The following is a 21,660-nucleotide window of genomic DNA, read 5'->3' on the forward strand; positions in this document are numbered from 1 at the left end:
CCTCTGTACCCCTATACCTATGTTCCTGATGGCCCTGCTGCCCCTGTACCCCCTATACCTATGTTCCTGATGGCCCTGCTGCCCCTGTACCCCCTATACATATGTTCCTGATGGCCCTGCTGCCCCTGTACCCCCTATACATATGTTCCTGATGGCCCTGCAGCCTCTGTACCCCTATACCTATGCTCCTGATGGCCCTGCTGCCTCTCTATCCCCTATACCTATGTTCCTGATAGCCCTGCAGCCTCTGTACCCCCTATACCTATGTTCCTGATAGCCCTGCAGCCTCTGTACCCCTATACCTATGTTCTTGATGGCCCTGCAGCCTCTGTACCACCTATACCTATGTTCCTGATGGCCCTGCAGCCTCTGTACCCCTATACCTATGTTCCTGATGGCCCTGCAGCCTCTGTACCCCCTATACCTATGTTCCTGCAGCCTCTGTACCCCTATACCTATGTTCTTGATGGCCCTGCAGCCTCTGTACCCCCTATACATATGTTCCTGATGGCCCTGCAGCCTCTGTACCCCCTATACCTATGTTCCTGATGGCCCTGCTGCCTCTGTACCCCCTATACCTATGTTCCTGATGGTCCTGCTGCCTCTGTACCCCCTATACCTATGTTCCTGCAGCCTCTGTACCCCCTATACCTATGTTCTTGATGGCCCTGCAGCCTCTGTACCCCCTATACCTATGTTCCTGATGGCCCTGCTGCCTCTGTACCCCCTATACCTATGTTCCTGATGGCCCTGCTGCCCCTGTACCCCTATACCTATGTTCCTGATGGCCCTGCAGCCTCTGTCCCCCTATACCTATGTTCCTGATGGCCCTGCTGCCTCTGTACCCCTATACCTATGTTCCTGATGGCCCTGCTGCCCCTGTACCCCCTATACCTATGTTCCTGATGGCCCTGCTGCCCCTGTACCCCCTATACATATGTTCCTGATGGCCCTGCTGCCCCTGTACCCCCTATACATATGTTCCTGATGGCCCTGCAGCCTCTGTACCCCCTATACCTATGTTCCTGATGGCCCTGCAGCCTCTGTACCCCTATACCTATGCTCCTGATGGCCCTGCTGCCTCTCTATCCCCTATACCTATGTTCCTGATAGCCCTGCAGCCTCTGTACCCCCTATACCTATGTTCCTGATGGCCCTGCAGCCTCTGTACCCCTATACCTATGCTCCTGATGGCCCTGCAGCCTCTGAACCCCCTATACCTATGTTCCTGATGGCCCTGCTGCCTCTGTACCCCTATACCTATGTTCCTGATGGCCCTGCTGCCCCTGTACCCCCTATACCTATGTTCCTGATAGCCCTGCAGCCTCTGTCCCCCTATACCTATGTTCCTGATGGCCCTGCTGCCTCTGTACCCCTATACCTATGTTCCTGATGGCCCTGCTGCCTCTGTACCCCCTATACCTATGTTCCTGATGGCCCTGCTGCCCCTGTACCCCCTATACCTATGTTCCTGATGGCCCTGCTGCCTCTGTACCCCCTATACCTATGTTCCTGATGGCCCTGCAGCCTCTGTACCCCTATACCTATGTTCCTGATGGCCCTGCAGCCTCTGTACCCCTATACCTATGTTCCTGATGGCCCTGCAGCCTCTGTACCCCCTATACCTATGTTCCTGCAGCCTCTGTACCCCCTATACCTATGTTCCTGATAGCCCTGCAGCCTCTGTACCCCCTATACCTATGTTCCTGATGGCCCTGCAGCCTCTGTACCCCTATACCTATGTTCCTGATGGCCCTGCTGCCCCTGTACCCCTATACATATGTTCCTGATGGCCCTGCAGCCTCTGTACCCCTATACCTATGTTCCTGATGGCCCTGCAGCCTCTGTACCCCTATACCTATGTTCCTGATGGCCCTGCTGCCCCTGTACCCCTATACATATGTTCCTGATGGCCCTGCAGCCTCTGTACCCCTATACCTATGTTCCTGATGGCCCTGCTGCCCCTGTACCCCTATACATATGTTCCTGATGGCCCTGCAGCCTCTGTACCCCTATACATATGTTCCTGATGGCCCTGCAGCCTCTGTACCCCTATACCTATGTTCCTGATGGCCCTGCAGCCTCTGTACCCCTATACATATGTTCCTGATGGCCCTGCTGCCTCTCTATCCCCTATACCTATGTTCCTGATGGCCCTGCTGCCTCTGTACCCCCTATACCTATGTTCCTGATGGCCCTGCAGCCTCTGTACCCCTATACCTATGTTCCTGATGGCCCTGCAGCCTCTGTACCCCCTATACCTATGTTCCTGATGGCCCTGCAGCCTCTGTACCCCTATACCTATGTTCCTGATGGCCCTGCAACCTCTGTACCCCCTATACCTATGTTCCTGATGGCCCTGCTGCCTCTGTACCCCCTATACCTATGTTCCTGATGGCCCTGCAGCCTCTGTACCCCCTATACCTATGTTCCTGATGGCCCTGCTGCCCCTGTACCCCTATACCTATGTTCCTGATGGCCCTGCAGCCTCTGTACCCCCTATACCTATGTTCCTGATGGCCCTGCAGCCTCTGTACCCCCATACCTATGTTCCTGATGGCCCTGCAGCCTCTGTACCCCTATACCTATGCTCCTTTTCTAGAATATATTCCTGATAAATGTGGCTGTGAAAGGCAATATGGTTAGACTAAACCATGTAATGGGTATCTATAGTCACAAGCTGCTAGATATTTACCCATCACAGCCCCCGCCTGAGACATTAGGAAGTAACAAGGTTGGGCAAAAAAGCAATGATTGGGGTCATTACTGGCCATGCTGGTAAACACAGCCCTGTGCGGATGACAGTCAGCTGACCACATGACTATACCGACCCTTCCTTCAGAAATACCCTGACCTCTGGGGTGAAATCTCGGCCTGTTTTCTAATAGAGTCATCCATATGGAGAGCTGTGAACTGAAAAGTCATCTTATCGAATTATATATATATATATATATAGAAGATAAGAAATATACAATATTAATATGATAGTAGAAACTGGAAATTTTTGCAGGACTGTTAGACTTGTTGAGAAATCCAGCCGCACATTGACTATTGGCTCAGTCCCAAAGGGTCTGACCCGCGACATGGCCATGTGACCGATGGGTGTGATGTCACTGCTTTAGAAGAAGTAAAGCTCAATATCATAGTTTAGGGTAGCCCCTTTAAAGGGCCATCACCATTATGAATGCCCCCAAATTCAGACAATTACAGACATATTATGACTGTCTCATTACATTGTATGTATGGAGCGCTCTGGTGTCCGGGTTGGTTTCATCAGGAACTTTTTAGGGATCATTATTTTCTTGTTAAGTGGCTTTTGATGTCATTCGGGATATCTGGCATCCGCATAGTTTATGGCATAAATTGGCCATGAAGATCTAGGAGCACGCTGACAGTTTTCGGCTGTGGGTTACGCACAGTATAGACAGTCGTTCCTCTGTTTTGCTCAGCGCGGTCATTCACCCGTTTTGTGACTTTGATCTTTAAACTCCCTCTGGCTAACACCCAAGTGACAAGCGTCCCCCGCCCGGCTGAGCCGAGGAGAAGGGGCCACAACATCCAGCCTGTTATTCACGCTCGGCCACCACTGACTTATGCACAGAAGTGTCACAGTCACGTCTCAAAGACTTTCTCGCAGAAGACAATGGGACGTTACCTTGTCATGGCTCACGTTAGGCAGGCCGGGCTGGTTTATCTGAATCTTCAGACATTACAGTTCACTGGTGATACTATACAAATGGTGCAAACACATAGTCATGGAGAGATCGGGAGATCCTTCTAATCGTTCTAATTTCTCAACTTATAGCAAACACGAGTTGTAGGCCCCTCGTATACACGTCAGTGTGATTGGCTTTCAGTGTGAGGTCGCACCGTAGTATAGAGGGATTCTATTCTGCTAAAACCTAAACCATACAATATAATATGGAGCACCCCATCATTTCCCCACCGACGTCGGAGGGGACCCCAAGGTTGTAAAGAGCCATAATGTAAATGCAAGTCAGCAAATCTTACAAAGACTTGGTAGAAAGATGCTTGGCTGCAGAACTATACAGGTTTGCTGGCTTTGGTTACCCCATACACAGCCATGCCCAGGAGGGTGCAAGTGGCCTGAATGGGGAGAGGGAAGAGGTCACAGCCGGACACTTCTGGCAGATACTTATCTCCTTGAGAGCAAAAAGATCAGGCAAATTTAAGTCCATCTGCCCCATCCTCATCTCCCACAATATCTGGAATCGGGAGAATCAGACCCTATCCTTCTGATCATGGGGGAATCAGGGGGTCGGTCCCCAGTGATCTGACACTGATTGAGAGGGAATAAGTGTCCGCAGTAGTACAACCCCTATAAATCCACCATTCAAGTCCTAGACATTGCAGCAGGTTAGTCACTCGGGAGATTCCGCGGCAGCAAATCCATTGCAAACTTAACCTGAGTACCCTCGACCATAAATTGGGTGTACCCATTAGATGATTGTCTGGGAACCCTTCGCTTTTGGCTGGACTGCACAACCGTCACTTGTCCACGTGTGCCTTCCGACGCCGGTCTCCATCCCCCAAGAGCAGATGTCGGAGGAGACAAGGATTGGAAGACATCAATATTCCCTTACATCCGGATCTCCATGTTCACGTTGCATTATCTATTAACCAGTTCTTATCCTAGGATCTATATAATGTACGCCTGTCCTCTCAGTACTGCGGGCTTTTCAGGAAGGGTCACATAAACCCCCCTTTTCACCCTCCTTTCTAAAGAAAACAAAAGCTGATGGCTGGCTGGAGAAGCCCTGGGGCAATGATCAGGCCCCATCATTAATGCCCCTTAACCCGCCTGTCACAATCACTTAGGGCCAAGATTATGAGGGGCTTGTTTTTGTAATAAAGCTTGGAGCCAATGGGAAGGGGCGGCTAAAGCCTCTGAGGATTGTGTGTACACCAGGCAGGTCACGTGTATACACAGCAAGTTCAGCAGTGCCAGGAGCAGAGCTCCAGTCCGTGTCGGCCGGTCTGCTGTACGCTCTATGACTGTGCCCTCCGAGCCTTAGGAGCTGGAACCATTGCAGACTCATGCCCAATCTGCAAAATGCTACTATTGCCTCAGCTACATCCGGGAGCCCCCGAGCAGGTGAGTACACCAGATCCGGCTGCTAGGAATGACTTAGAGATCCACCAATGCCTTAGGAGACACCAGTGCGGGGGTCTTATAGTCAAGATGGAGGTCTCTGCCTTTAAGTAATACCTTTACTGATGCATCTTCTTCCTGCGGCATAGCAGAGCTGGGTTTGTCATTTGCCAAATAATGTATTTTCTAATTAAACAGGACGGCAAGTGAATGTACAGGATTATCTCACGGTTCGCAACTCTTGCCGGAGACGATACTGGGAACTGAAACTGCTATATTTAGTATGTAATATATTGCATGTAGGTATGTCTATAATGGGGTCCTTAAATACGGTGCGCCGCATAGAACAGAAGTATATTTTATGGGGCTGAGGGACCTCAGGGTCTGATGGAGACGGCTACCTGTGCACCCACTATAACTATAGCCCTGATTCGGAGATAATAGCCCTGGTGAACTTTTAGGTATTATGGGATCAAAGAAACACTAGGGATGCTATGGGCCCCAAAGAAAGAGTGGCTGCCCTATACCCCTTCTGAAAGAGTAATATAACCCTATGTAAAGGCACTGCTACATCCGTGCTGACCATCGCTCGGTACTATACGTCCTCTGGTGTAAAGCAGAATCAGAAAATAGATGGGCTATGAGATAAGCATATATGTCCAGGGAACGCTGGGTTAACATATGCACCAGGTGTTTTGCAACCGGCACAGATCACTCAAAGTCCTGCAAACAACTTTTCCAAGCGACGATTTTAGTTAAAAATAATGGACATCTGACCGACCCCATTAAAGTCAATGAGGTCCCTCAGGTTCCGTTTGTGTCCACGATTTTTGCTGCAGAAGAACGAGAACCCGGCATGGAGGTGAAGCAAGCCTTTGCAGGAAATATACATGACATGACAAACTCGGCTCTGCTGCATGTGCAGAGAATGCTTTACCCTGACAGCAATATAATGATGTCGGGTCCCTCCTGGCCAGGAATTCACTGCAGCATGGCGCCGGCCAAGCCGCGATAATCAATTTCCTTAGCAGCGAGTTGTGAAAGCAGCGACTATGCTGGTGCCAATAATGATTATATTTTGGAGTCTACCATGTGAATGCGGTCCTGTCCTGAGCAGTTTACGGTGTAATAAATCCCTGTCACAGGCTGGTCACCACTGACAGACACACTGGGATAATGTGACTTTCTTAATGAGATGTGGAGCCGTGGGCCTGCACAGGGGCCTTTGCCCCACCGGTCAGCCTGGACCCGTGTCTGTAAACAGATCTGGGGATTAAAGTCCTCTCTGCCACATAGTAATCATTCAAGCATTTCTAATTGCAGAAGGCTTTAGAGAGATTGGCGGAAAACACAGCGATCAGCTGGACGTGGCCCCTTTAATTTAACCCCTTAAAGACAGCGACAAAAACAATGGTTGCACTTCCTCTATTATAAGACTTGCAGATGTGAAGGAATCGGTATAGGACAAGAAGGGTGAAAAGAAATGGGTCAGCGCGTCCCACGGCTGCAACGGATTTAGTTGAAAACAGACAAGATGAAGAATACGCCGTGATCCCAGATTAAACCCATTTTGTCAGAGTGTCAGACTGAGTAGACGTCAAGTTCTAAAATGTAAATGTGCGGTCCTGAGGTCAGGAAATGAGAGAGGGCTCGAGAGTAAAAATCAGCAACAGCACCCCCTCCTGGTAGTGATGGCTCCTGGGCAAGATGCTTCTTCGCTCCCAACTTTTTCATAAAAGGAAGTCTGTCATCAGAACCAAGTCCCTGTAGATAGATAGGTTAGCAATGAGGGCAATGGCCATGTGCATATTGGCAAAAGCCAGAATATCTCCGCTGTTTGATTCAGGTGACCCAAACCTATCTATCTGCAGGGCTGGGGTGATATGCTGGGTCTAGTGACAGTAACCTATCTATCTGCAGGGCTGGGGTGATATGCTGGTTCTGGTGACAGTAACCTATCTATCTGCAGGGCTGGGGTGATATGCTGGTTCTGGTGACAGTAACCTATCTATCTGCAGGGCTGGGGTGATATGCTGGTTCTGGTGACAGTAACCTATCTATCTGCAGGACTGGGGTGATATGCTGGGTCTGGTGACGGTAACCTATCTATCTGCAGGGCTGGGGTGATATGCTGGTTCTGGTGACACTAACCTATCTATCTGCAGGGCTGGGGTGATATGCTGGTTCTGGTGATAGTAACCTATCTATCTGCAGGGCTGGGGTGATATGCTGGTTCTGGTGACGGTAACCTATCTATCTGCAGGACTGGGGTGATATGCTGGGTCTGGTGACGGTAACCTATCTATCTGCAGGGCTGGGGTGATATGCTGGTTCTGGTGACAGTAACCTATCTATCTGCAGGGCTGGGGTGATATGTTGGTTTTGGTGACAGTAACCTATCTATCTGCAGGACTGGGGTGATATGTTGGTTTTGGTGACAGTAACCTATCTATCTGCAGGACTGGGGTGATATGCTGGTTCTGGTGACAGTAACCTATCTATCTGCAGGGCTGGGGTGATATGTTGGTTTTGGTGACAGTAACCTATCTATCTGCAGGACTGGGGTGATATGCTGGTTCTGGTGACGGTAACCTATCTATCTGCAGGACTGGGGTGATATGCTGGGTCTGGTGACGGTAACCTATCTATCTGCAGGGCTGGGGTGATATGCTGGGTCTGGTGACGGTAACCTATCTATCTGCAGGGCTGGGGTGATATGCTGGGTCTGGTGACAGTAACCTATCTATCTGCAGGACTGGGGTGATATGCTGGTTCTGGTGACAGTAACCTATCTATCTGCAGGGCTGGGGTGATATGTTGGTTTTGGTGACAGTAACCTATCTATCTGCAGGGCTGGGGTGATATGTTGGTTTTGGTGACAGTAACCTATCTATCTGCAGGGCTGGGGTGATATGTTGGTTCTGGTGACAGTAACCTATCTATCTGCAGGGCTGGGGTGATAGGCTGGTTTTTGTGACTCCCTGGGCCAAGCCCCCTTATTCTGCATGCCATCAGGAAGTGACCTGAGCTACAGCACCCAGTATGCATTAGCCTCACAGCACTTTTTTGAGTAAGTGTTCCTTGCTCGGGGTCTCCTCAGTCAGCCACATATCTTCTACAGCTTTAGTTCAGAGTATTATATCACTTCACAATACAGACATTTATGACATCCCATTTCCTCCGATCACTTTACTTGCTTCAGGGATGAATGTGTTGATCTAAGATTTCACCCGGTATTAATGTACAGACGAGAGAAAATCAATAAAAATGATGATTCACCTGTTTGTAATCCCGACGTGCGACAAAGAATTTATTGTCCTTGGTGACTACATTACAGGTGTGACAAGATCATAAACGTGTCTATGAACTTAGAGGAACACTCCAGTCGTTACATCGTTCTACAATGATCACCCCGCCCCCTGAGACTATGGAAAGTGTAGAAATCCCAAATTTTTGGTTAGATAGTATTTTATATATCGGGTGGCGCTCTACACAGGGTGACGGCCCCTTACTATGATACAATGTGGTACAGACGCCATATTAGGATGTCAAGACAGTAAAGGGGTCGTCCCCTCCTGAATGGGGATCTGATCAATCAGACCCCAACCAATGAGTAAAATGCAGGTAAAATGCAAATTCTACAGGATACACCATGATGCCCTAAAAGATTTGGGACATTTAAAGGGGAGGTATGAGAGCCATGCTTTTCTATTCTCAGAACACCCAGATAACAGGTATAAGACTTGGACCCTAGAGAAGTTAAAGTGGAGGAACTGAACCCTGCGGGGTGCAGCTCAACAGCAATTTGCTGCTGGAATCTGGTGGTTGCAAAATTTTGGGAGAGAAGAAACATCAACAACGTTGTCTCTGGGTCCCCCATAAGAACATGTTAAATAAGACACACAGGGGATTATAACCTCCACAGTATCTAAGCAGTTATTCGGCAGCCAGGGTCATGCTATAGCAAAGGCTTCTATGAGGCCATACGAACCCACAAAAGCAAAGGTTCCCCCTTTGCAACATCTAAAAATTCTTCCTTTGCGGTTCTGCCTGGTGACGTCTGTCGTGTAGCCTCCAATGGTTAAACCAAGTCCCATCTTGAGTCTTTGCAATTGAAGAAGTGATCTCCTAAATGTAACCGTACACTTTGCCCCCAGGAGATCCCGGGCGACTCTTCCTCGGCTGTAGTTTTGCACGCTCTGTGATCTCAGCAGCCTCCACCTGCACGGTTTCATTTCTTTGAGCGTATACAGGAGACATCGGATTATTGCAGAGACTGTCTGTGTAGATGAGACAGAAGCTCCAGGTAGCCTGCAGCGAGCACAATCTGACGACGAGAGCGCATACCTTGCATAGTGTAGAGATCAGCGGCTCACTGCAAATATGTGGAGCTCTACAACAACAATAGTGACTTATTACAACAGCGAAAATGACTGGAGTCTCTGAACTCTTAGCAGAATAATCCTTCGCCGCTGAGAAGGTCTCTTGTTCTGCTGATCTATGAATATTTAACCTAAAGATGTTCCGTGTTTGCTTAACAAAGTCCTTACAAGAGCATCTTGTGACCTGGAGCGGAACAGGGATCAAACAGCCTGACAATGCAAAATGGCATGGAACCGTATCCATTGGCTGGTACTGTATCGCCCTCTTGTTGGGGACTCCATTATTGGGCAATTATAATATTTAGATGTACAGGAGATCAATGGCTTAAAGGGGTTGTCCTAAAATCACAATCTATCGCTGCCTCAGGTATGCGTGTAAGTGGCCGAACACCGAGGGGTAAAGCGCATCGAATATTCAATGTGCTTAACCCCTTGGTGTTCAGCCGCTTACACGCATACCCATGGCAGCGAGGTATTCGATTGAATACTACCCGCTCATCTCTAGTGTCAACCCTTTTTCTTTTTAATGGACAGAGGGGAAAAGACTTCCCCTCCAGGAAACAAAAGATCTGAGACTGATGGGTCGCTGAGACGCATTAGACAGTCTTCACAGCTCCACAGGAGACTGTGCCTAAAACTGGTTGGAGAGAAAAGTCTTGCAAGGAGTCTTCAGTATTAAACCAGCAGAAACCTGGCAGATTCAATGATAGTCTATGGAGTCGGTAGGATTCAGCATGTAACCGCTTAGGCAGACAGGGCCTCTGGTTTTTGGGTCTCCGTTTTTGGGTCTCCAGGCAGACCTAGCATTAGATTGTCGTCCTTCCCACCAGAATTTATTCCCTTCATCTTAATGTCCTATCATGTCCACCATTTCTTAAGCTTGGATACTTTTGGTTAGTGACGGTGTATGGACGCCACTGAGTCTTCTCGCTTATGGTGTGTGAATCCATTGTGATTGGTTGATAGTTATCAAGATTTGGGGGGGGGGGGGGAGACATTTATGGGTTTTTAAAAGATAAACTTGTCATTGTTATGACTGTCAATAGACCTTAAATACCACAATGGGGGAGATAAGCCGGTTATCTTACATATCGGTGTCACTTGCACTTATGTAGCAGAGCAGAGGTGCTGCAAGTAATGGCAGATATCTCACCGGCCTTGATGATGATGATGATGATGGGCGGCTGAGACATCCCGTCCATAGGGCCCTCATCTTTAACAAAAATCTACTCCAAGTCCCCTATTATAACTAGTGATGATGTCATTCTATGCAGAGGACAGAAGTCATCACAGGTCAGATACTACTAAAACTACATCACCGAGAAACTTACAATGTTTAGCTCTAAGAAACATTTCGCTACTTCTTTTTGGTGGCCATATCTCTTTAACCCACAACCAATGTGACTGTGAGCGGTGAGCGCGAGATAAACAGATTCCCAACAATGGAGTGGGAGGTCTAGATGTGGGCTGGAGACGCTCAGCTGTGGAGGAGGACAACCGATCAGAATGACAGCGACGCTTTTATGGAGAAGAGCTTGTTGTGAAACGGTTTCTCTCCTGCATCAAAGCTAAAACATGATCCATTTCTGATGACGATGATTCATGTCCGTGTGGTGCCAATAATACGTCTTGCGTCACTTTTTCAGGACGTCTAGTGGTTCCTCAGAATTTTAATTTCTTAATTCTCTCTTCTTAAGAACCCGTAAAGCCCCAAGACAGACAGACGTGTCAGGGAACGTTATGGCTTCGAAGTCTTGGCTGTTACATTATAGAAGACTCCATATAGTATCTGACGGCACATCCATCTCATCCACGTCTCAGGCCTAGCACGGGGCAGGAAAGTTGGGCTTTGTATGGCAGGTTTACCACACGGCGACATCTAGAAGGTGAAAAGGCCAATCTTTTTTCTTCTATTTTGACGAAACAGAGACCGAGATGATCCCTCAGCTTGCTTTTCTGTATGTCTATTTCCCTCTGTCTTAGGCAAATGTTGGCCGAACCTGCTGATTTCAGAAGGACCAACCAAATCTGAAGTGTATAGGGGAGTCTTATGATTCTCCCTGGAAAAGTCTGACTGCTATGGGCAACAAAGACAGTATACAGTATATATTGTATCAGTCTGTACATAGAGGTTCGATATATTTCTGGTCTTAGTAGTGATCCTTGCTGAAGGAGGCAATTGAATCACAACACATTTTATTATAGTGGTTTCTGAGACTCAATCTGCTGTTTGGAGAGACAACAGCAGTCACGTGAACGCGGCAGCCTCTTCTGTACTTCGTACACTTGTGTAGTGTCTGCGCTTGGTACCGCAGCTCAGACCTTTCACTTGAATGGGACTGAGTTGTGATGAGTCCATGTGACGTCACATAGCCTGCGCCTCTTCAAACAGCTGATCTGCAGGGGTCCCAGCTGTCAAACTCCCACAGATCTTAAACTGATGACCTATCCTAAGGATGGGGAATCCATTTAAAACTCCTGGATGACCCCTTTAATTGTATAGTAGTATTTTATTATTAGACTATGCTACTTGTGTGTGGCAGTAACTGGACACGTTGCTACTTAGGATAAGTTCCGTCGTCTTGCACAGATAACATTTCTCTGCACTAGTTCAGTGTAAACATGGTGGACCCCAATATAGTCTATGGGGCAAGTGGTGTGTGCAGGTCACCACTGTGTTTGCGGACTAGCTTTCCATGGGTTTGGTCTCCTGGTGGACCTGAGCAGCAGAGAGCCGGGTGCAGACGTGAGCCGAGCCTTAGTATAGTACAACGTTACCATGTATATTCGTGCGTGTAATACCACAACTTAGGCAGCTCTATGGCTGTGTTATTAAGGTGTCATATTGATGTTGGGGTTACCTGTAGACAGTGACTAGGTGCAGGGTTACTGCTCGGGGCGCCATCCAACGTAAACCAGACCCTGTTTACATTGTAAGCTCAGCAGTAGTTTTATGTTAGCGCTATATAAAGTTATTATTATACCAAACCTCATTTCATCCTTTTCCTTCCATTGTACAGACTGGTCCTTGAGATGTCACACTGACTTACCTCCCATACACCTGCGTGTCTGTCTCTCGCCCTAATCTCATCCCAGCAGATCACTTTTGTGAGCCTTCCCCATTCTTGTGAACAGTCAATAGGGAGGGGTTAATGCTGCCGGCCAAGTGAGGCTGAAACTTAGTGAGCAGCAGATGGGCTGGAAAACAAGTGCAGCTCGTGCGGAGATGTTTTACCAGCAGTAGCAGCAGTATGACACAATCAGCTCGGAGCTGCTCGGAAACACAGGACACAATCTACTCAGGAAACCTCTCCATTTCCTTCCTATGTGAAACTTTACTTCGCAGCAGAGCGTCCTAGCATGAGGAGCCGTCAGCACAAGGTAGGAGAGCGCTCAGGACTATGTCCTCCAGAAAATCATCTAACTCTTTAAGGAATGTGCAGCATGTCAAGACGACAGCGTCTTATCTGTCTCCTTTCTGGAAGCGACTCTTGGCTGTAGAAAGCAGAGTGCTCGGCGGTGCCAGAAAAGACTTGCTCGCAATGTTACAACATATTATGTATTGGATCTTGCTAGGTTACTTCTAGACTGTAATTGTATAGACTGTGTGGAGTTGTTAAGGAGATAGGACACAGTAATGAGGTCTGAGCTGCTGTACCAGACACAGCCTGTGGACACGGGTGGCGCTGTTTTTGTAAGGAAGGAGTCATTCTTTTCTGATGGGATACAACGCCTTGTAACAATGTCATTGATTAATGGATACAACTACGTGGTAATGTAATGTCATGGCAGAATGTTGTCATTGGCGTCAGAAATAAGTAAAATTATCAGGGACGAAACGTTCGCCTGTGTCTGTGCAGAAATACTGTCATGTGTGGACAGACGCGGAGATGACTTACTATTAATGGCTTTAGTTGGGAGCCTCGGAGCCTCCACTGCTGAGACCCAGGTTATCAATAATGTGCTCGTATTATATGGATGTGCAGGATGGAAAAATGTGGCAAGAGCAAGGTTTTTAGTGTTCAGTTATTTGGATTGCTGGAATGGCTCTGTAGACAGAATGTCACCCTAACAATGGGGCAAATACTGGGGCAGAAGGTGGAAGTCTGAATGGCAAGGAGATATCTAGGATGTGGGAGACCTTGGGGACCCCAATAGTCCTCAGCAGCCCTGACCTAATGCTCTGCCCCTTCTAGTTTCCCGATGCAAAGGCCAGCCTCCCCCCTCCATAACAGGAATTACCCTTTAAAGGGATTTTCTGTCCCCGGATGGATTTATCATATAGGTGACCTTTCCACAAAGACGTTGTCCAATTACTTTTTATTGATGTTCTATTCGATATTACAAGATAAGTCTGACACCCGGTGAAGGGAGCGCAGGGCTCGTACGAGTGCCGTGACCTCTTCACGGTTTACACCGCACACCCCCTGTGTCATGTTATTACGGCCTCATCCCATAGAAGCGAATGGGAGGCCAATTCTCAAAATTCAGCAGTGAAAGTCCAGGATACACAAAGAGATACTACACAGTATGTTACCTCTTGTACGTAGTTATTTTCTCAGGCGTACGAGATGGTTTAATTGTATACCAGCTACCAAGGCTTTGAGGGAGGCCAACGAAGCAAAAAGGATTAGTTTTCCTTTGGAAGTTTTTCTTATTTTCTGGCTTTTGGGTCACAATTATGTTCCATTATCACATTTTAACCTTAAGGTAACCCTAAAAATGGGTAATAGGGTGATCAAGTCATGACTTCAGGGACAGCAGACCTGAAACCAAAACCATGTATAGAGAAGACAGTCTGCACCTATAGACTGCTGGGAGGAACCGATGTATTAAGAATCAAGTTACGTCTAATGCAAATGTCCTCATCCAGATATACAGATCTGTAATACGGCACCTATAGGAAATCTATGGGGTCACACTTTGGGATTTCTGAAGGTTATATTGCACTGTATTATTTGCTACAAATATCAGGGGACACTTATTATTGGCGTTTCCTGCAGCGGTATTACTAAAGCCACCAAATGGTGCGAGACCTGCCTGAATTATTGAGAGGCGATTAATCTCCTGTGCACCAGAAATAAGATCTACACCACTAATGTAGATTTCATGTATAACCTCAGCTTTCTACAGTCCGGCACCCCCAGCCTGCCTCGCTCTCTAGGATGTGGCGTATCTGCGGCACCAGAGTCGTGCACCAATGACGCACCACATAGATACAATACTGCTCATAGACATCATGGAGTCACCGAGACCCCGGGGGCCATCTTACTGGTTCTGTGCATGGGGCTTTACCAGGTGCATGGGATTTAAGGCTTCTATGCAAAGTTGCAGTCATTCTATTCTAATCTTGTTCTGCGGTGTTGCCCATTTACATAGTTATGTCCTGGACTTGGCCTCCTGCTTACATACAGTAAACTCAGCCCTGCATCCAGGCGAGGCTCCCCGAGCAGCAGAACCTGAGGTCAATGTTATTAGGGAACATTTTTAGCATGGCTTCATGTTCTCTCTCATTTGCAAGTTGCATCATTAGCTTTGGCACCATAAAATGTACCAGCTGAAGAGACAAGGAGCGGTATGTGGGTCAGCTGTGTTGGTAGAGTCTCTGTTCTTCCGAGAGATCGCATGGCAGAGGTTTCCAAGTAGCCATGAATTATTGAGCGCTCCTGATGCATAATTCAATCCCTCTCTGTTAGATTTCTTGCCAAATCTACTTACAAACTGAAAGTACAAAGTATTTAAAGGGGTAACCTAAGACTAAAGAGGAATCATCTATCCTTAGTTAAATATTAGTGTGGGTCCAACATGACAGTGTACAGAGCTAGAAGCAGTCGGCTCTGTATACTGGGTAGTGGCCTGGCTGTGCTAGTGCAGTTTTCGGGCTGAGCTGTAATAGTGTGGCTCAGCCACTGCACAGTATACAGAGTCTGTCTGGTCTGCTGAATACCATAGATCAGTCACCAAGATGTAGTCCAACGCCAGCATTCTCCATCAGAATGTTCTGTATCTATAGCGGGATGATCCATGGCCACCCTTTGGATAGACGTCATTTAGCTCCACGTGCTGTCCAGACAGCCGTTGCGATTTCCCTTTTAGAATAGCCAGGCTTAGCGGGGCTTGTTCAGCTCAGACTCCTCTGTTCGGTGTTTATCGAGCGGTCTTCCTCTGTAATTAGAAGTAATGAGCGATAACGATGAATCATCTTTGCCAGTAGACGATGCTGAACAATTAAAGCTGCCATTTTCTGAAAACAACAGGAAAAGGCTGTAATGGGGTGAGGCGAGGTTGTCTGCTGGCGGGAACCTTGTTTGCATGTCACGCAGGATGAGATTTGCGTATTCGTTCCTGAGTTTTGTTAACCTGTTGTCGTTCTCTTCTTCTCCCTCGCAGCTCGGCTGGTGACCAGCTAAGAAGCCATTGACTTGTATCACTATGTGGAGTTGTGAAGATTTTAACTACACCGACAACAACCAAGAGCAGCGCCTGTGCCATGACTTCCACCTCGTCCTCTTCATCTTCTCCATCCTCTACCTCATCATCTGTTTCCCCATCAGTCTCTGCTACAACGTGCAGCTTGTGCTTGTTAACTTATATAACAAGGCCACTATGACTATGCCAGATGTTTACTTTGTGAACATGGCCATCGCTGGACTCATCATCAATGCTGTGGCCCCGGTCTACCTTCTGGGGCCCGAATACACCAAGTGGTCACTATGGAGCTTTGGGAATGAGGTTTACATCACTTTGCTGATTCTCTTTAATGTGTCGTCTTTGGTGATCATGTATTCTACCACTTTGCTCAGTCTGGACTATTATATAGAGTGCGCCCTGCCAAGGACATATATGTCAAGTGTCTACAACACAAAGCATGTGTGCGGGTTCATTTGGGGTGGAGCAGTGCTCACTAGCTTCTCCTCGCTCCTCTTCTACATCTGCAATCATGTCTCCACCAAAATCATTGAGTGTTCCAAGATGCAGAATCGGGAGGCCGCGGATGCCATCATGGTGCTCATTGGATATGTAGTGCCGGTTCTTGCAGTACTTTACGCTTTGGTGCTCATCCTGCAGATCCGGAAAGAAGCAACTCCCTTGGACCAGGACTCTGGTAGACTGGACCCCTCAGTGCACCGGCTGCTACTAGCCACTGTCTGCACACAGTTTGTTTTATGGACGCCATACTATGCCACCCTGATGGTGAACACTTTTACGGACATTCATGTCAAGTCCACGGACCACCGTTTCATGAGGACATTTCACTTCATCGAAGGACTCTCTAGCTTCTTGGCCTTTTCAAGCAGCTTTGTTATACCTCTATTACACAGACACATTAACAAAAACTTTGACAGTAAATTACAGAGGTTGCTCAAAAAACTTCACTGTGGGAATCAGGGGTGTCCGCACGAGCGCACGGTAGTTCAGCAGGTGATGACTTAAGACGTAAGCTCCGGATGGTATAAGAGTTAAGTGGTAGCGAGTGGTTCAAGGAAGGTATTCTTCTAGCTTTCGAGCCTTGGCATGACCACGAAGCCCAATTCATGTCATCGGATTACCTATACTTGCCTAATCTGAATTATGAAGACTGGTATCTACTGACATCTTGCTGTGAGCCTGTATCATATATGGTGGAAAGGGAACCAAGACGTATAGCCAGGGCTGTAGCCTCAGAGGTGCCAACTAGTCTAGGACTGGGTAGACCCATCCACATATCGGAGAACTGTCAATTGTTTCCACCACATATTACTTTGCAAAGTTTTATTGGCAAAGACGGAAGGAATGAAGGACGCGGCCGAGCGTTCTCCGCGATTATCTGCAAAGCACTTTGATACTGTAGAAAAGTATTATATTCTCATTAACACAGCGTGACGTTGTCTGATTGTAATGTATGCAACGAGCTTTCTATAGTCTGACTACTAAATGAGGAAAATGAGCAGAGGAGTTGTATCATTAACCGGATGAGAGTTGTCTCTTTCAATATTTCTTAACAAAACCAGGATCCATAATAAATCACGTTGATGAAGGACGAGTAAATGGCTGAGGACTCCAATGTTATTCATGTTAGTGGGGGGCATGCCGAAATCTGGCGCACAGACGTATCCCCATCACTCAGCGCAGTCTGCGCGCTCTACATTTCATCTATATGAGCTGACATACAAATTACACTTAATTCCCCGGCCCTGGAGTTGTCAGATCACGTTATTATGGGCCGGAGCCACATGATTCTTCTGCATTCCTGATAGGAGTCTTGTCTGGCGGTAAATGCCACAGGCTTGGCAGCTAAAAATCTGTAAAAAAAAAAGACTTCAAAAGCAAAAAGTCACAGTCACCTAATAAGATGAGTGCAGATCTTCAATGGGAGATGAGACTGGCTGATAACAGAGAGCAGGCGCAGAGTCCATTATAGAAATAAGGCCGATAGAAGAAAATTTTAGGAAGTTTTCTAAACCTTCCCATTTCTCTAAATGTATCTTGTAAGGTTTGTTTTTCTTATGGTTGCTTTAGCTACGTCCATGGACATGCATATAGGTTTACATATTGGGGGGACTCGTGGCCCCCGACAAGGTGATAACCCGCGGTCATGCCATTCATTTGCAGATCTGTTTAATGGATGCAAAAAACTAAACAGACGACTATCCATAAAAAAACAACACAGAACCGCTCCTGTTTTTTAAATGGACACTAAAACCTGGTATAACCTAATAATAATAAGCCTATGACTCTCTACGTACAGGGGCGGCCATCAGTTTGCCTCCGTTTTTTGCATCCAGTAGATGGAGCTGCTAAACAGATGTAAAAACGTGATGTGAACGGAGCCGAACACAGGGACGACAAGCAGCGGAACAGGGACCGGCTAAGGCTAGGTATAACAAACCATAGGGACCTGCTCCGTCCACCCGGCTCTGCCGTCTGCACAAGGCCCAAGCTTTATACTGATTGTGACTTTTTGACTTTGTTGCTTGCAATGGGTATCAAACCATTTCTAAAAATGCAAAAAAATTTCTAATGCAAGAACCCAGGAGAAGGGATTACTGATACTTGGTATATAGAACTGTACACTGCATTCTGGGACATGTGGTCCATGTTATAAGCTAGGAGAAGGTGGTCACTGTGCTCTGGGGTTAGAGGTCAGCCTTCTAGATCTACTGATGGATCTCATCTCTTACAATCCACAGACTATACAAATAATTTTGATATTCCACAAAATGGATCAAAGTACGTTAGTAAGTTTTATGTTAAGCCAGACAATAGCCAAGTAACCAAGATGTCCCCCTGGTCAGTCAGATTAGATATATATACAGTATATATAGTTATCTGATTGGCTGCTGTATATCTGTTAGGCCCGTGCTACAATAGGACATCGAGAATAGGCACCGCCCATGAGGATCACGACCAAGTTCATTTACATTGTTAGGCCCATCCTACAATGACATCAGGAATAGGCACCGCCCATGAGGATCACGACCAAGTTCATTTACATTGTTACGCTCACCCTACAATAGGACATCAAGAATAGGCACCGCCCATGAGGATCACGACCAAGGTCATTTACATTGTCCCAGGCAAGAAACCTTCTTCAGGATTCAGCCAATCCACTAGTTGTAGTCACAAAGCATTTGCTGAAACCCAAGAGCACCAGCCTGAAGGACAACACACATGTAGATGACCCCGTGGCTCCTCTAGTAGGTCTTCTTAGTCGTGATATCTCCTTGCAGCCTTGTGTGCACTGCTCAGGATGGTCTATCATGTAGCTCGGGCCTTACATATTTGCACATTGTCCTGCCCATTAATCTGCACTACCTCAAACCTCTCTCCCCCCAAAAAACATAATCTAGCTCTAGAAAAAATTTCCTGGATCAAAAAGGGCCATAAAAAATGTGTTTTGGAAAACAAGTTAACCCTTTCTATGCATTTCTTATACACACAATAATAAATGAAGAGGCATTATTATTATTAATATGATATTTGTTACTGGAATTATTGGACAGACATTTTTATACATTTTTTTTCTCACTAGAGAGACAGACCTGTTTTTTTGTTTTGTTTTTTTATAGCCCGTAGCCGCCAGAGAAAAGCTAAACTGTGTATAATCCTGGAATACACGCATGCTGATGTATAAGCCATGTATACGATTAAATTATTGTCTATTCCCATGAGCGACTGTGTAGCAAGTGGAGCATTGTATGTGAAGAATTATCCTTAGCGTGTTCCTGCTATGTATGTGAGGAATTATCCTTAGCGTGTTCCTGCTATGTATGTGAATTATCCTTAGCGTGTTCCTGCTATGTATATGAGGAATTATCCTTAGCGTGTTCCTGCTATGTGAGGAATTATCCTTAGCGTGTTTCTGCTATGTATGTGAAGAATTATCCTTAGCGTGTTCCTGCTATGTATGTGAATTATCCTTAGCGTGTTCCTGCTATGTATGTGAAGAATTATGCTTAGCGTGTTCCTGCTATGTATGTGAGGAATTATCCTTAGCGTGTTCCTGCTATGTATGTGAATTATCCTTAGCGTGTTCCTGCTATGTGAGGAATTATCCTTAGCGTGTTTCTGCTATGTATGTGAAGAATTATCCTTAGCGTGTTCCTGCTATGTATGTGAATTATCCTTAGCGTGTTCCTGCTATGTATGTGAAGAATTATGCTTAGCGTGTTCCTGCTATGTATGTGAGGAATTATCCTTAGCGTGTTCCTGCTATGTATGTGAATTATCCTTAGCGTGTTCTTGCTATGTATGTGAATTATCCTTAGTGTGTTCCTGCTATGTATGTGAGGAATTATCCTTAGCGTGTTCTTACTATGTATGTGAGGAATTATCCCTAGCGTGCTCCTGATATGTATGTGAATGATCCTTAGCGTGTTCCTGCTATGTATGTGAGGAATTATCCTTAGCGTGTTCCTGCTATGTATGTAAGGAATTATCCTTAGCGTGTTCCTGCTATGTATGTGAATTATCCTTAGCGTGTTCCTGCTATGTATGTGAGGAATTATCCTTAGCGTGTTCCTGCTATGTATGTGAATTATCCTTAGCGTGTTCCGGTACACCACATGCCTCTGGCTCCACATACACAGTGTTACATTTTCCTCCTAACATGATGTATTATGATGTAAAAACAATTAAAATGGTGTTTCTGTCGCCTGAAGTTTCTGCATCAATTGTGTCCGAGTGACGGGAATAAAAAAAGATCAAAACTGGAAAACTCAATGGAGAATCGGTCATAGAAGAGACTGATCAGATCATCATACATGTACACAAAGTAGTCCCGGTATATAGGAACACGAGATAAATATATATAACCCTGAGCTGGAAGGTCTATGGACATTTGGACCATAAAGCTGACTGAGGTACTAAATATTGGCTGCTGAGACACCTACACACATCTATTTTCTAAAACAAAAACAGCGCCCCACCTGTGTAAAGGTTGTATGTGGTATTACGATGGGGCCAGGGTTCAGAATCACACGCAACCTGCCGCCATGTTTATCTAATCCTGGGAAACCCCTTTAAATCGATGTTCCCACTGACTACACATCATCTCATCACTATGACTTGTGGAGGACGTTCATGGGTTAAGCTCCTACGAGGGCCACACATTAAAGATTCTCCTAATGACGGCAGAGTCGAGTGTTTGGATCAATTCAATTACGGGTTCACGGTATAGTTTACAGTATCTCTCATATCCTTGTACAGTCGGAGTTCCCCAGAGAATCCAGCAGGACTTTAATGAATTCTGTTCTGAATTTCCCTTCGGGCTCTTTGTGCCATCTGTCATTAAATCCCCCGCAACACATTGCAAGCGAACGGCACCCAAGTCACATAAATATCTCATGGCTAATGTCCCTGGAAACATATAGGGAAAAACCCAAAAGGTCAGAATAAGTTACACCGCCACCTACAGAGCGAGTCAATAATTTACTATCTGCGGGGACGGCGAAGGAGTAATAAGCAAACAAACAGAGCGAAAGGCGCCTCGTAGTCCAATAAGGATGCCAATGTGGAGGCAAGGGGTAACCGAGGTGTCTCAGCAAGGGGTAACTACAAGTCCAAGGCGGGCACAACCTGTTGAGCTTTGTCACTCTGCTATAGGATCCTATATGAATCCAGGGGACACAGTGTCATTCTACAGCGCCCCCAAAGACATGCAGAGGCATTGCAGGTATTATACGA

At 46.6% G+C, this 21,660-nt stretch overlaps 2 protein-coding genes across 7 annotated transcripts in view; one reads left to right on the forward strand and one right to left on the reverse strand.

Annotated features, from left to right (window-relative positions):
- The window catches only part of GPR146 (G protein-coupled receptor 146), a 40,885-nt gene extending 20,263 nt beyond the window's left edge, over positions 1-20,622 (forward strand). Inside the window, exons 1-3 of one of the 4 annotated variants that reach the window (XM_075285088.1) lie at positions 11,279-11,381; positions 12,516-12,876; positions 15,886-20,622. In XM_075285088.1, the coding sequence (XP_075141189.1) occupies positions 15,928-16,929 (1,002 nt within the window). In that variant the 5' untranslated portion in view covers positions 11,279-11,381; positions 12,516-12,876; positions 15,886-15,927 and the 3' untranslated portion in view covers positions 16,930-20,622. Of the gene's footprint in view, positions 1-5,013; positions 5,117-11,278; positions 11,382-12,515; positions 12,877-15,885 lie in introns of those variants that run through there. The other 3 variants (XM_075285089.1, XM_075285090.1, XM_075285087.1) reach the window with 3 other exon arrangements.
- The window catches only part of CHLSN (cholesin), a 153,904-nt gene that overhangs the window by 47,607 nt on the left and 84,637 nt on the right, over positions 1-21,660 (reverse strand). The window lies entirely within an intron of this gene.

This window comes from Leptodactylus fuscus, chromosome 8 (genome assembly GCF_031893055.1).
Source record: "Leptodactylus fuscus isolate aLepFus1 chromosome 8, aLepFus1.hap2, whole genome shotgun sequence".
Taxonomy (NCBI): Eukaryota; Metazoa; Chordata; class Amphibia; order Anura; family Leptodactylidae; genus Leptodactylus; species Leptodactylus fuscus.